At 35.1% G+C, this 15,561-nt stretch overlaps 2 protein-coding genes and 1 non-coding gene across 4 annotated transcripts; 2 read left to right on the plus strand and 1 right to left on the minus strand.

Annotated features, from left to right (window-relative positions):
- Positions 1–1,020: 1,020 nt before the first annotated feature.
- Positions 1,021–3,858, plus strand: LOC125190768 (protein SOMBRERO-like). Of its 2 annotated transcripts, XM_048088165.2 has the most exons (4): positions 1,021–1,143; positions 1,676–1,862; positions 2,788–3,071; positions 3,265–3,858. In XM_048088165.2, exons 2-4 carry the CDS (start codon positions 1,691–1,693, stop codon positions 3,676–3,678), a joined length of 870 nt encoding a protein of 289 aa, XP_047944122.1. In that variant the 5' UTR covers positions 1,021–1,143; positions 1,676–1,690; the 3' UTR covers positions 3,679–3,858. The 2 variants fall into 2 exon arrangements, with proteins under 2 accessions (XP_047944122.1, XP_088915765.1); XM_089059639.1 differs by lacking the exon at positions 1,021–1,143 and having other exon boundaries at positions 1,670–1,862.
- Positions 3,859–8,663: 4,805 nt separating this feature from the next.
- LOC125187305 (seed maturation protein) lies at positions 8,664–9,139 on the minus strand. Its single transcript, XM_048083869.2, has one exon. It carries the CDS (start codon positions 9,076–9,078, stop codon positions 8,836–8,838), a length of 243 nt encoding a protein of 80 aa, XP_047939826.1. The 5' UTR covers positions 9,079–9,139; the 3' UTR covers positions 8,664–8,835.
- A 1,130-nt stretch (positions 9,140–10,269) lies between these two features.
- On the plus strand, positions 10,270–10,343 carry TRNAN-GUU (transfer RNA asparagine (anticodon GUU)). Its single transcript has one exon. It is a non-coding gene; the product is annotated as a tRNA-Asn (tRNA).
- Positions 10,344–15,561: the final 5,218 nt, after the last annotated feature.

Below are 15,561 nucleotides of genomic sequence, written 5' to 3' on the forward strand. Positions count from 1 at the left end.
CTCAGCCTGATTTTTGTTTCAATTGTCCATATTTCTCGTTAATTTTGTGCAGTGTGATGTTATAAATATATAAACTCAAATTTCCGACCCCATTTCCATGGCTATCGAATTTCATTTACATAAAAAAAAAAGAGAATTATCTCAGGAATTAAAATGTAACTTTTGATTCCAGAAACAAAAATATAATTTAACTGGTTCATGTTTTAGTTGTATCAACCCACATCATATTTAATTAATGATATCAAACTCTCTGATCACTTGTTATATTAGTATTAAAGTTTCGATGATAATTTGTTATTCTATTATATTACTATGTTATTAAATATCATAACAACTTAGTCGGCGATTAACGTGAAGACTTTTCTGCCCTTTTAACATATGTCACCAAACAGAATTTCAATTCTCTTGACCGAAAAGGAACAACACATACCCATTTTTTCAGAAATATTTAGTTGCACTAAATTGTACACGCGCATGTACAAAATTTTGGAGGCTAATAGAAAATAGAGGAATTTCGTCCATTCTTAATTTGACTCGGATGGTTCCACACATAAGGTGACATATATCGAATTCATACAAAACAATTAACAATTAGTAATATTAATAAAACAAAAAATGACGGAAGATGATAGTTTTGACTGAGAAAAAGAAATACTAATTGACAGTAACGCAGATTTTAATCAATTAAATGCGGGATAAGGTTTCCTGTTCAACGACATTTTCCTAACTCTTTTATTTCACTATTTTCTGCAGTAATCACACGTTCATAATTCCTTGCATGCACGAATATAATTTAATTATACCTAGCTCCCACAAAATATTTACGCAGTCTAACTATTTACTAGTACCTTTTTTAAAAATATATGTACTAAATTTAGTTTTATTAAGATCAATCCTATTCCAGTATTCCAGGTGCTGGCAATATAGGGTAGGCAGAACTTCCAATTTCTCCTATATTTATTTCTTCATTTTCTTTTTCAATCTAATCTTGGCCTTCACATTTGAGTCCCTCTTTTTAACGACACTCGATTTGTGTGCTCTCAACCGCAGAAATTGTGCTAAACTTTCCACCTGCTTCCTCTCTTTCTACTTGTCTTCTTTTTTCTTACCAAACACTCAATACAATTTCCTAACCCTAACAAGGTCTGCTTCCTCTTCTCCTCATCTTTATCTTCTTGTTATTGCGCGCATACCATCTGCTTTCGTTTCATCTTTGTTTATGTATTGTTTCCCTAGCCTCCTCCAAATTATGCTCCCAGCTAGCATAACTGCAGGGAGATGGGAAGGATGTAAATTTTCACTTTGCTCATGAAAAAGCATATGTTAGTTTATATCCTTGCTCATTTCTCTTGGCCATATCTTTTGTGAAGTTTCATATAACTTTCATATTTGAATCTTTTAAGCAATTGAATTTATAGGGTTTCCTGGTTTGTGAACACATATACATATATGATCATAAAACTAGGCTTCTTCTCTCTTTTTTCATCTGGTTTTTGAAAGGTGAGGAGATCTACTTTTCACTCCCACAAACAGATACTCCATGAAAGTTGCAAAAGGGGTGTAGATCTTGAATTTAAAACAAAGAAAATCTTCATCTTCCTCGAGTTCATACATGAAGAAGTAGATAATAACTTTTTACACTGTCAGTTAATTTTTCTCTGTGTATTTGATGCAGATAATATATCAGAATATGATGGGAGGTGGAAATGGAGCGCTGTCAGTTCCACCGGGATTCCGATTCCATCCAACAGATGAGGAATTACTCTATTATTACCTCAAGAAGAAGGTTTCATACGAACCTATCGACTTTGATGTCATTAGAGAAGTCGATCTCAACAAACTCGAGCCATGGGACCTCAAAGGTTAGCATTTCTTTTACTTTTATTCATTTACTTAATCCTTATTCTTTTCTATATCTGTAAGTCAAATTATTTTATGAATGCTATGCAGTGTATAACATTGAATATTTCCTATGCATTCTCTGGTAGATTTGATCCCTGCAGTATGTGCAGATAAAATGTTTTATATTGTATGTAAACTACTGTGAAATGGAGTACTAAAACTTGAATATTGACTTATTTCAAATGTTTATTGATTTAATTAATCACGTTGGGGGAATAAGAACATTAACAGGAATAATTAAGTGATAGGTGGAGAAATTAGTTTGCCAGATTAAATAATTATACGATCTTTGATATTGACTCCTAGAATTTATAAAGTATAAAGTGGGAGCAAAATCCATTTATGACTTTCATGGCAAAATAAAGTGGAAGTCATGTAATATGTCACTGGATCCCATAAACTCACAATTATTTTATTTCCCCCATGGAGTTCGTGATACTAATCATATTTTAGAACTACTAAAGATTAATGTGATTAGGATTTTGAATTCATCGAGAAAATGTTGACTGCAAATTTCTCAGAAAAGCATCCTATGATAACTTGTGAATCTGTGATGCATTATACTTCTGAGTTTTAAAAACTACAAGAGCAATAGAATATTCCAATATAACTTGTTAATATTTGAGATAATATATTAATATAGTAATAATTACTATATGTATACTAGATAAATATTATCAAACTATAGTAATTCGTGCATGCATGAGTACATACATTTTTGCGTGAAAAATTTTGAGTAACCATTTGTTAATATCCTTATTAATGTGTAGATATATAGAGATGCATGTTGCAAAGAAATCAGCACTATTTGAGAAGAAATTCCAGTGTCAGTACTATCATTTTCTTTAATTTTGAACAAGGCTAAATTATAAATGTAACATGCAGAGAAATGTAGAATTGGGTCGGGTCCCCAAAACGAATGGTACTTCTTCAGCCACAAGGACAAAAAGTACCCTACGGGAACCCGAACAAACCGGGCAACGGCCGCTGGTTTCTGGAAGGCGACCGGAAGAGACAAGGCAATCCACATGAGCAACTCAAGGAGGATCGGGATGAGGAAAACCCTAGTTTTCTACACGGGCCGAGCCCCCCACGGCCACAAGACCGATTGGATCATGCACGAATACCGCCTAGACGACGACAACGCTCCTCACCATGACCACATCCAAGTATGTTCAAATTTTATTACATCTAAAATGCAGATAAAATATTGTTAACAAATTGTTCATTAATTGTCATTATCATCTAGTGTCTCATCAAATTACAAAGACACTATAGGTAAAATAAGATATTTTAATATCATTTTTATACTAAGTTTTATCGCCGGTTTTTTAAAATTTCTGGTTTCGTCACTGCACACAGGAGGACGGATGGGTGATATGTAGGGTTTTCAAGAAGAAAAACCTGAGCCGCGGGTTTCAGGCGGAGATGGAGCAAGAGGAGCCGATGGTACCTTTCCATAACCACGCAGTGGGTGGTTGTACCTTGGAGCCCGCATTCAACCAGAATCTCCCGCAATTACTGAGCCCCGAGCAAGCGGGCGTTTCGTCCTCATTCATGTCGTCGCTTCCACTGATGGATCTAAATATCCTCCGTCCAACGCCGGGCGCAGGGCCTTCCTTCATCCAACATGAGAAGCTCACCGGAGACTGGTCGTTTCTGGATAAGCTTCTCACAACTCAGCAGAGCGTGGATCACATCAACAAGTTTGCTGATCTGCGCTTTCCCTTTCCATATCATGGTCTCGAACACGATTTCTCCAAATTTTCCAAGTAGAATTGTTTTGTTACTTCTCAAAATGCACTATTTTATCTTTGGACCTCATCATGGAAATTATATATACTGCTCTATGCTCATGCCAATTTTTTTCTTTTATTTATTTATTTACACACCATTCACCAAGGCCCCTAATCTTTCCTCAATAAGTACAATGCTAATGATGTAGATGCTTTTTACCTTCACACAGAAAGTGTATTGATCCATTCCTAGTTGATTTTTGAATCCTTAATTACGAGTTGACTATCTGCGATATTAATGAGTCATAGATTCACTTGGTTAGAGTTTACACCATTAATTAATTAGGTTGTTTTATTGTTGTTCAGTATTGCACATACAATACATCTCTTTGGGAGTTACTCCCGTCTAGATATACAATTACATCTCTTTGGGAGTTAATCCTCTCTAGCAATACAATACGTCTCTCTCACGTCTTTTTATCGTATTGGTCACGAACTTAAAATATTGTCTAACAAAAACAAACATTTCACGATTGTCAGTATAGAAACAAGTTTTTTGACGAAAATATCTTATTTCATTGAGATTACTCCGTCCCATAAAAATATATGCACTTTCCATTTTCGTCCATTCCACAAAAATTTATGCATTCCATTTTTGAAAAGTTACCATAATTTGTTACTCATATATATCAACTTATTTACAACTTATATCACCATCAAAACACTAATGATAGTGTGAGTCCCACTATCCACTACTAACACTACTTTAACCATCATTCTCCTCCTCTCTCTTTTTATTTACCAATTTTGTCTTAATTTTTTTACCAAATTATTCTTCCGTATTTTTATGGGATGAAAGGAGTATCAAAGAGAGTATAAAATTAATAATATATTAAACCATATTTAAAATTTACTAAAAATACTAAAATCTGGCTAAAGTTCATAATTTTAAAAAAATAATATCCTGTGTAAACAAGATCTAAAACTATTTTGTTAGTAAAAGTTTATGTTTGAAATACCATCATAGATAACTATTTGAAAATGTTTGTACCACTGTCTCCAAATGAAGTTATTTTATACTTCTGATAAGGCTAATTTCATGTATTGGTTATGGGGATAAATTCTGTAATTTCCTAGGTTTAATAAGGTTTTGTAAGCCAAGTGTGTAGAAAAAATGCCAAATTCAGGAAGAGAGGAGTCTGGCAGAGGAAGTGAGCAAAAAGAAGGAAATTTACCAGACGAAGGAGCATCCTAGAAAAAAGGGGCAGAATGAGCAATACAAGGAAGAATCTAGAAGCTCCACCCCTTATAAATAAGAGTACGCGGCACACATCAAGAAATCATCATCATCCTTTTAGCTCTTAGCTCAGTTTTCTCACACTCTACACACACACTTGGGGGATTGGTTTGGGGGTTTTTACGGTTCAAGGTTTGAGAATCAGCTTGTGTAACACCGTCTCCACGCGAGTCGAAGATACAATCTAGTTTCTGTTTTAAGTTTCCGATCTGAATTTCCCGACACTTCGCTGTTCGAAGCTCGGTCCTATTTTGTTAAATTTCTGTTGAATCTGCACTTGTTTAGCTATGGAAGTTGTTGCTATGGTTTCGTTTCATGTTATTACTGTTTTTCTGTTTACTTTGGATGCTTTTAGCAATTGATCTGAGTTTTATAGTTGAATTGTGTGGAGATAGTAGTTGATCGTTTGAATCTGGTTGAATTTGTGTGATCGGAGATGGGAATTGCTGTGGTATGTTGGGGATGGCTTGGATCCGGAGAGGATGAAGCGTCCAGTGTTTGGATCTGTTCATTTCTGCATGGTTTTGATGTTTAGTTTCTGTTTTTCTCATTTACCTCGTCTAGCAATAGTAGATCTGCGTAATTTCAGTAGTTGATCGTAGTTTAATGGTTTAATTCAGCTTGCTCTGCTTTGTGTTATAAGTTTACTCTGTTTTCTCTGCATTTTGGGATCAAGGATCGTTAGAGAAGATGAAGCTAGTAGTTAGTCGAGCCTTTAGTTAGTTATTTTGCAGCTTTTCATCCGTACTTTGCTAATTCGGGAAATGGTCCCCACGATCTGTCTTTCCTCTGTCTAGGCATTTTTAGGAAAAGTTGTTCATTAGGTCTAGTAATATGTTATCGCTGGAGTGTTGTCTCGTTTACATCTTGTTTTTCGTCATGCATATCTCCGTTATATTTGCCTAAGTCTAGCTGTTAGAATAAAATATTTACATTCCTCAGTCTAGTAGTTAAGTCTCAACCCCACAAAATGCGTGGCAGCAGCCAAAACAAGTGTCCAATTCTCTTGCATGTTTACTTATGCCTCCATCTCTGTGGGATTCGATCCCTACTTCCTTATACTAGTTCTTTTTAGTACAGTGGGTTGAGGGTTTTGAAAAGCAGGGAAGGATTGTGTACCCAACGACCGAAGGTTTTGAGGATTCTCTGAGTTCCAAGACCCCGTGATCTAGCGGATTTTCTGAATCTGAGAAGTCTGACTATATTATTTACAAACACACGAGAACACATTTCCCTTCAGGCTCTTCAAATGGCGCCGTTGCCGGGGATGGATGGCGTAGTTTGTTTGCATGTTTAGAGATTTGGCGTATATAGTTTTAATTTCCTTTTATTTGTTTTTCTTTTCAGTTTATGAGCAGAGGCTCACGATTTAGAAACTGGAGTAACTCGTCTGGGTCAAGGAACGCTCAATTCAGGTGGCAGGTCAAGGAGTCAACATCCACAGTCATCACCAGATCAGGGTTAACAACCAGAGATCCATTTCCGTTTGGCTCAGAAAGTGACGAACAGTGGAATTCGTCAGGCAGAGAGGACCCGAAGTCATCATCAGAAACAGAATACTCAGAAACAGAGGAGGAAGCAGTCGTTGATATGGAAAACCCAGTGGACGCTGATCCTGAGATTGGTTCTTTCGCCGCACATCTAGATGGCGAACCAGCCCATGCTATTGTCTCGAATCAGCGTCAAAAGTCCATCGACATCAAGACGAACGTGCTAGGCGTTCTACCTACTTTTTCAGGACGGAGGAATGAGTGTCCATATGAGTTCCTAAATGAGTTCAGCAAGTTGTGCAGTATCCAGAAGAGGCCGAATGATGCTACGGAGGAGGATTATCGCCTGCGCGCAGTCCCGTTTGCTTTGAAAGGAGAGGCCAACACATGGTTGTTGAGGCCGCCATCGGACTCAATTCACACCTGAAAGGATTTTAAGTTGGAATTTCTGGACTACTTCTTCCCGTCAAACAAAACCAATGCCCTCAAAAAGGAGATTCAGGAATGTAAGCAGGACTACGATAAGTCCCTGAGCCAATATTGGTCTCGGTTTAAGGGATTACTCGATGCTTGTCCTAATCATAGAATGATGGAAGTGAGACGTTTTACCTATTTTATGAGAGAGCTAATCCTGAGTCCAAGGATTTGATGAATTCCTCGAGCGGGGGAATTTCACTAAGAACAAGGCGAGTGGAGCACAGAAGATTCTGGGAAGGTTGATCGATGTAAAGAAGGCATACGACAATCCACGTGCCATCATGAGGAGAAGTTCAGCTAATGCAGTGAAGGAGCAAGAAGGAGAAGGGGTTGGGGACAGGATAGATTGATTGGAGAAGGCGCTTCTAAGCGCAATTGAAAAGAAGAATTCCCCTACCTCGCAGGAGAAGGAGAAATCGCTAGGTCAGGAGGACAATCAACTCCAACTCTATTAGGGTCCACCACCCGATGGAGAATTCCAAGCCCAGGCGAACGCGGTGGGGAATTGGAATCAGAATAATCAGAATACAACACTGGAACCAGTGAAAGATTAAAAAGGCCCCATGGAGTGACAACCCCTGTTTCAGATGGGCTGATGGGAACCAATAGCTTCAACTGCAGTACCCAGGTCCAACCGAAACCAGCAGACTTGGCCTAACCGGACTCAAGAAGGGCTGCAGCATAATTCTAACTGTCAGGGAAGAACCAAGAAGGGTCAGACCGAAGGTTTCGAGGATTCTCTGAGTTCCTAGACCCCATGATCTGGCGGATTCTCTGGATCTGAGAAGTCTGACTATATTATTTACAAACACACGAGAACACATTTCCTTTCAGGCTCTTCAACTTCATTTCATTAGAAATGAAACATTTATTTGTTGGCACATAATTGTATATAGTACTTTTCTGTTTTATACCCCTCTTATTTTAGGAGTCTCATTTGAATTCAACACGAGTTCTAAGAAATATAAATGAAAGCATAATTTTATATAGTACTTTTTCTGTTTTATACCCCCTACTTTAGGAGTCTTATTTAAGTTCGACGTGAATTTTAAAAAATATAAAGTAAAGTAATTTTATATAATATTTTTTTTGTTTATATCCCCTCTCATTTTAGGAGTTCTATTTGAGTTTGACACGAATTTTAAAAAATATAAAGGAAAATCGGTGAAAAAAGATGATGAAATGTGAGTCCTATTTATATATATTATTTTTATAATAAAATATAAGTAAAAAAAGGTTAGTAGAACGTGAAACTAATCATCATTTATAAAATATTTTAATCAAAATTTTTAAAATGAAACATCCAAAAATGGTAAACAGGACTCCTAAAATGGGAGAGAAGGAGTAACAGTAAAAACATCATGAAAATTAAAATATATATATATATAATATTAAAAAATAATAATAAATAGAAGAGAGAAAAATAGAAAGAATAAATTAAGAGAAAAATAAAATTAAATAAAATAAAATATATTTTCTTTTACTAAAACGAAAAATGATTTCATTATTATGAAAAAAATAAAAGAGCAAAAAATAAAAATAATATTATTTTCATTTTTAATACGACAACTTTCAAAGAAAGTTTTCTTTTTTAATGAATAGAGAGTACGCCGCAAACGAAAAGAACTAAATAGGTTGCCAGACAAAAACATTGAGTAGAAGAAGTAGCTAATTTTAAAAGGAGGATGTATCGAGTGAGATATATCATGATTGTTTTTAGGTACTGTATGAGTGTATCAGAGTTGCAGACACATATCTGTATATATAGTAGATGTGTAAATTATTATTAAGTGCGATCTAGATAAAGATTACATACAGAGGTAGCAGCTCATTAATTCCAAAATATACTAGAATACTATGCTTATATGCTATGCTATTATCATAAAAGAAAACAAAACATAGAGGCAAGATACTAGTAGTAGATGGGATAGAGCTAGGCGGTGCCGGTAACGCCCAAATCATCCTTATTGTCGTCGTCGTCCTTGCCAGCTCCAAACACAGGTCCGCCCAAGCCGGCCGCGTCCTCCACTTTATCCTGAATTTTCTCGATTTGAATCCCACCGGCGTCCTCCTTGGACCGCGGATCAAACCGAGTCTTGTTCTGACCACCTTCCACCGACTCGTACGTCGTCGCCGTGAATGATTCCGGCGGCTGTGCTCCTTGTGCTCCCGACATCGTCTTTTCTTTCTGTTTCTACGCTTGCATGCCCTTATTAATTTACACTATGTACACATATATATTTCCTCATTTCAATCCATCGGCGGATATTTATCTGCTCCCAACACTCAAATCTCCTGCACGTGTCGTCTGATCTATCTACACGTGGCTGCTAGATGTTTGTCTATATCCACACACTAGGGTGTCTCCGGCGGCCCCTCCCACTCGCCCTTCCCATGCCACGTCAGCACTAGCCCCTCCCATTCCACTGCCACATCACTAGCCCTTCCCACTGCACTAGCCCTTCCCACTCGCCCCTCCCACTAGCCCTTCGCACAATTAAATTAAAATTCACGGAATTAAAATTCAACACAAATACGAACGGAAAATACGAATATTTCAATAAAAAAAAAAACATACATCATTCGGAAAAAAAAATTACATAGTAGATAAGGCATCCCCAAAACGCGGCTTTGGAGCAAAGTAGTCCTCATACAACCGCTGATGTGCAGCAATGTGGTCCCGGGGTACATGCCGTCGGCAATGGATCGGCCGAGGCACGGCCGCCGCCTCTGCTGCCTCTGCCGGATCCGTCGGTCAATCGCCGCTTGCACAGCGAGATCCAATTCATCATCGCTAAAGCCATCACTATCACTAGCGCCTCCGCCACTACCACCCGCACGACTACTCGCCATTACAGATAATTGAAAAAAGAGGTTAGAGAGAGAAACTTGTCAACACAAGTGGTGTGAATGAAATGACATTGGAGGAGCCCTATTTATAGAGTTTTTTTTTAAAAAAAATAAAATAAAAAAAAATTAAAATGTCGGACGTCCGAGTGGGACGGGCGACCTTCGCCACAGTAGCGTCCGTCCCACTCGCCCGTCGACGGGAGGGGCGAGGCCATCGCAGGGGCACTCGGGACGGGCGTGGGCGCCCTTCCCGCCCACTATGGCGCCCGTCGGGTCACCCATCCCCGACAGACGAACGGAAAGGGCGCCGTAGGAGACACCCTAAATCAAAATTGAAACTGATATAAACATAATGGTATTTCGTCTTGGCCACTTGAATTATGGGACAAATTGGAGGAAATATTTTGCAATAGATACCTTTAGCCACGGACAAATAATTAATCAATATTATTCGGAACCGGAACAAAGGCTATACTAATTTCTAATAAATTATTGAGTATTACGAAATTAAGCATAAGCTGGAATAGCTCAGTTGGTTAGAGCGTGTGGCTGTTAACCACAAGGTCGGAGGTTCAACCCCTCCTTCTAGCGATTCTTTTATTATTTTCGATTTTAATCCTTGTTCTGTTTTTCCGATTTCTGGTTATGAGATTATTTTAAATTTGCAATTTTCAATTCATCCAGCTTGTTGATCGAATTTATTGTCCGACATTTGGTTGATGGATTATTTTTCAGTTTGAAATTTTATTCATATTTTAGTTCTTAGGTTGCTATTTTAATTAAGTTTTTGTTTATTGATTTTATTTTTCAATTTTTAGTTGATGGATTTTTTTAAAAATTCTGCAAATTTAATTCAATTGCTGGTAATTATTTATTTTTAATATTTGGTTATGAATTGTTTAAATCTGCAATCTCTTTATTTTTGCCTTCGTGATTGAATCAACCACTTGTAATATTTGTTAGTCCTATATGATGTCATTTTAGTGTCAATAACGTGACCTCATTTTGGTTGACATTCAAGAGTACAATATAATTAAGTTAATCTACTCCTATAAGCTATGTCAGTGTTAGATTCTTAATAGATTGTAAAATCAGAATAATTAATTACTACTATAAATCAATAATTTAGTAATTTATATATAAATTTAAAAATAATACGGAGTATGTAATATTGGAATTTGATAAATGTTTTAAATATTTTGCATCCATATGATAAGTTTCAGATGTCTAGAGTCATTACAGTGTATTCGTTCGTGAAATATGTGTATTGATAATTGATCCATATAATTGGGCTACAACAATTGGGCTAAACACAAGATTGCTTTATCTTTTTAGATTTTATAAGCATCCATTAGTCTAATTAAAATTGGGCCTGCGTCAATTCTGATCTGGGTTAGTTTCACTATTTATGGCAAGAACTGTATTAAAATAAGTATTTATTTCTTTTAGATAGAGAGAACATATTCGATTAATAAATACTGCTCTCTCCGTTCCAGATAATTTGACTCAGTATTTCATTTCAGACCATCCCACATAATTTGTCTCATTTCATTTTTACCATTCTTGGCAGTGAACCTCATATTCCACTAACTCATTCCTACTGACATTTTATTATAGGGATATTGGCATGTAATATCACGAAACTTTCAAAAAATTGGGTTTTTCCCACGAACTTTAAATTTAGCAAATAATATCACGAACTTTACCCCAGGTTTGTTTTTTCCCACGAATGAAAAAATTCATGTTATTTTAATAGATTGAAGAACAATTTTGTAGGGTGTGCTTCAAGAAAAACTATTTTCAAAGATTGAAAAACTTGAAGCTCTCAAAATTGTTGTCGGGAAATTACGAAAACAAATTCATATCATAATATTATTTGTGGGAATTTTTTCATTGGTGGGAAAAAACAAACCAGAGGTAAAGTTCGTGATATTATTTGCCAATTTTAAAGTTCGTGGGAAAAGCCCAACTTTTTGAAAGTTTCGTGATATTACAAGCCAATACCCCTTTATTATAAAACTAATACTTTAAAAGTAGGACCCACATCCCACCTACTTTTTCAACTCACTTTCCATTAGATTTCTTAAAACCCGTGCCGGGTCAAAGTGTCCCGAATTATCTGGGACGGAGGGAGTATATGTCTATATTGATTGAACAATGCAATACTATAAAGCGGTAAATACTTGATGTGTAATAATAAATCACATTTGAAAAACAAGATGTGAAAGACTTAGGCTTAAGAGACATTGGTGATATACTGATATACTTAGAATAGGTAATTGTGAGAGTGCTACAGCCTACAAGTATTGTGACACAGCTAGTATAGTTAGGTGTTGGTATATGTAGTAAAAGTCCATTCGTCTAAAACCAGAAAGGGTGAAAAAAAACAAAGCCAAAATAGAGTAAGACAGCAATGGCAAAAGTAGAATTGGAAATGATAATTAAGATATAGTATATGCATAGCATAATTGAATATAGTAGTTGTACTATCAATGTCCTTAAAATTATTTGGACCTATATGTAGAGGAGATGATGAATGCATGAAGAGTTAGCTTGTGCAATGAGGCAGTGCAAACCAAAGTTATAGAAAAGCCAAAATTATGGCATTCTTGAAATGGAGGAATCTCAGTTGTAACATGGCGCAGAATAAGGGGTCAAACTGCTCAGCCCCAACAATTACTCACCACCTACTTCACCACCGCATCCACATACATTTGATTTCCATTATCACTTTTCTCTGTTATAATGTCATTATAAAGGATATTATAAGTATTGCAGTAAAAAACTCGAGTTCAATATAATCTTCTTTTTTTTAGTTAAGAGAAAGTGATGGTGGAAATAAAAAAGAGTCCCATTGTTCAAGGGACAATCACATGATACTAACTTGTACTAGTACTATATATAATCTATTGTAAATTATCAATTATATTAAACAAAATAAGAGGACCCTACAGTATCTATGTTTATCAAAGACACACACTGCAAAAAATATGAAAACTTACACATGGATGGATGGACGCAAGTATATAAATTTGGGAACTAAAATCGATATTTCCATCGGCATAGATATGAATATGTTTAAACAAATGCATGGACCTGATTTTGATGCAATCACTTGCAAAAGTCCAATACGAAAGTAGAGCTTAATTGAAAAAAAGGAACATTATTTAGGACATATAAAAGCACATGATCGTAATCTTGTAATACTTCCTCCATACATGATTAGGATTCCAGTTTACTATCTTGGTTAGTCCTTAATTAAAAGTTATAGTTTATTTTGACCATAAATAGTACTCCCTATGTTTCATCCAAGATGACTATCTTTCCTTTTTTGTTCGTCCCAAATGAAAATGGTCATTTTCCAATTTTAAAAATAACATCCTTTCTCCTCTCTCCTCATTAAAATATTCAACTAATTTTTTTCTCTCTACTTTATTCCACCAAACAACACTTCTTAAAATTTCGTGCCACTCAAAAATGCGGCCATCTTGAGTGGGACGAAGGGAGTAATTATGATCCACATTATACTAATTTATTTTAGTCACATTTTTATTACAAAATTAATACATAATGAGACTCGGTATCTTTTTTCACCCATTTTCATTTATATTTTTCTTAAAATCCATGCAAAACTCAATCAAGAATCATAATCGCGGACAAACTATATACGTAGTAAGTACATTTTTATGAATATCATCCCTGAACAACCCATAATAAAACAAGTAGAAGCCAAAAGCACATTACTTAAAAGAGCGGAACTAATACTGCTGTTTATTACTATTTGATAAATGATGAATTGCCACGTTTGATTGTGCTTTATTACGGTGGAATATAATTCGAATTTATGGTGTATATAAAGTGAGACATAAGAAAATCGAGTTTTAGTATTTACAAAAATCACACGTTCAATTTAACGAGTATGTACACACCTAATCCGCATATCTAACGGGGAAATATGAGTAAATGGAATATTGGTTGGTTTGGTCAATAAATACATGTAATTAATTAGGTGAAAAATGTGAAATACAAAAGACAGCTAGGCGATGAGTGAGATTTGCACATGTTATATCCGACCTCTGCACCTTGCCAGCTTCATTTTTAACCAAATGTCTTTGACCTTTTAATTACTTTATATATACCATATATATTCTCCTTATTAATATAATCCCACTTGTATCATTCATCACTAAATCACCATTTCATTATCTTATTATCGAATAAGATCTATTTCATTACGTGTGATATTAGGTCATTGTAAGAAATAAAAATCCTAATATCAACTAAAAACCAATAAATTCAACTTCCACCGACCGCCACGCGTAGTAATTTTCAATATTTTTATTAGCTTATTCGCTATTCTTTGGAGCTTCTTAGAGTTTAATTAATTGAGAATGGGACATAAATTTCATAATTTATTCGATTAAGAGTATAAATTATAGATTTCGTGTTGAGCTGTGAAGGAAGCTGATTATATTTTAGCTAAATCAGTCGGCCAGCTGGTAAGTCCATGTTAATTAAAAGTATCTAATTCAGTTTCCCACAAGTTTTCAACCGTTTGCACTGTTATTAAACACGGTTAATTCTACCATGATTGTTTGTTTTTTTTACTTAGTCAAAAGACTCAAAATCAAGTAGCCTACAGTTATAGAATTAAAACTATATTGCTGCATTTAATGATGAGTCACTGTTTAGGATATAGTTTAGCATTTAAGGAAACTGAATTAATTACGAGATGATGATATACTAATTATGCTTTATACCTTGCTGCATAAAAGGCCACTGCTTTAAAGATTGTTTTTTTTTTTTTTTTTTGAAGCGATAAAAGTTGATTGTTATAACTTATAGAGATCGTCCAATACTGTTGAACGTCGTTTTCCCCTTATATATAAAGCGAGTGATAAAAGTTCTTGATTATTTTATATTTAAATAAATAATCAAGATTTATATATCCTACTTTAAAGTAGTACTAGTACATGATATTGTCCTGCATGAAGTACTTTTTTGCGGGCATATTTTATTATACTACAAAAATTAACACCTTAAATATCTCTATCATCATTATATACAGATACTAGATTAAATGATATTGAATGTAACATACAGTACTACTACTAATTTATTATTTCAACATCAATCAACTATATTATAGAACGCCATTTGTGTTAGATCAACACACGTGTGTAGTATATGAGCTCAGAAATACATTTAAGAGAAACGCGATAATTATTCTATTGTTAGATGAGGTTTTACGAAAATATGAAGGGAGATAATATTTTAGATGGCAAATGATCTCTTGATCACGAGCTTTGGACAAAATTAAATATTTTTCATGAATTTAAAACTTCATTGCAAGAATTACGAGCTTTGATCATGTAGTAAATTTCTCATGATTTAGGAATATTTGAATATATGCAATCGAAATTGAGTTGATAACTCTAAAATGCTTATAGTGAAACTGAAGCATGCAATTGCTTCGATGAAATAGTAGAAGCGATGAGAAAGTAAATAATTTCTTTAGTTTTAATATTTAAAATGACGTACTTCATTTTAATTTTGTCACGCTAGATTTCTTAATTGTGATCTCATAATTCAACTTGTTACGCTAGTTTCGATTTGGGATAAATCCAAGATGCTGTTTTGATAAATTGACTTATCAATTCAACTTTATTTTTGACATCTCCTATACGGACTAGCATGTTGGATCATTTTCATCAGAAATTTAAATCGCGGAAATAGGGTCGATAGTCAAAGTTCATAAGTTTTGCGAAAAATCGCATAAATATCACAAATTTTTAAAAAACCATTTGGC

The sequence above is a fragment of the Salvia hispanica genome, chromosome 5 (genome assembly GCF_029641045.1).
Source record: "Salvia hispanica isolate PSC_SH4W2 chromosome 5, Shi_PSC_v1, whole genome shotgun sequence".
NCBI lineage: Eukaryota > Viridiplantae > Streptophyta > Magnoliopsida > Lamiales > Lamiaceae > Salvia > Salvia hispanica.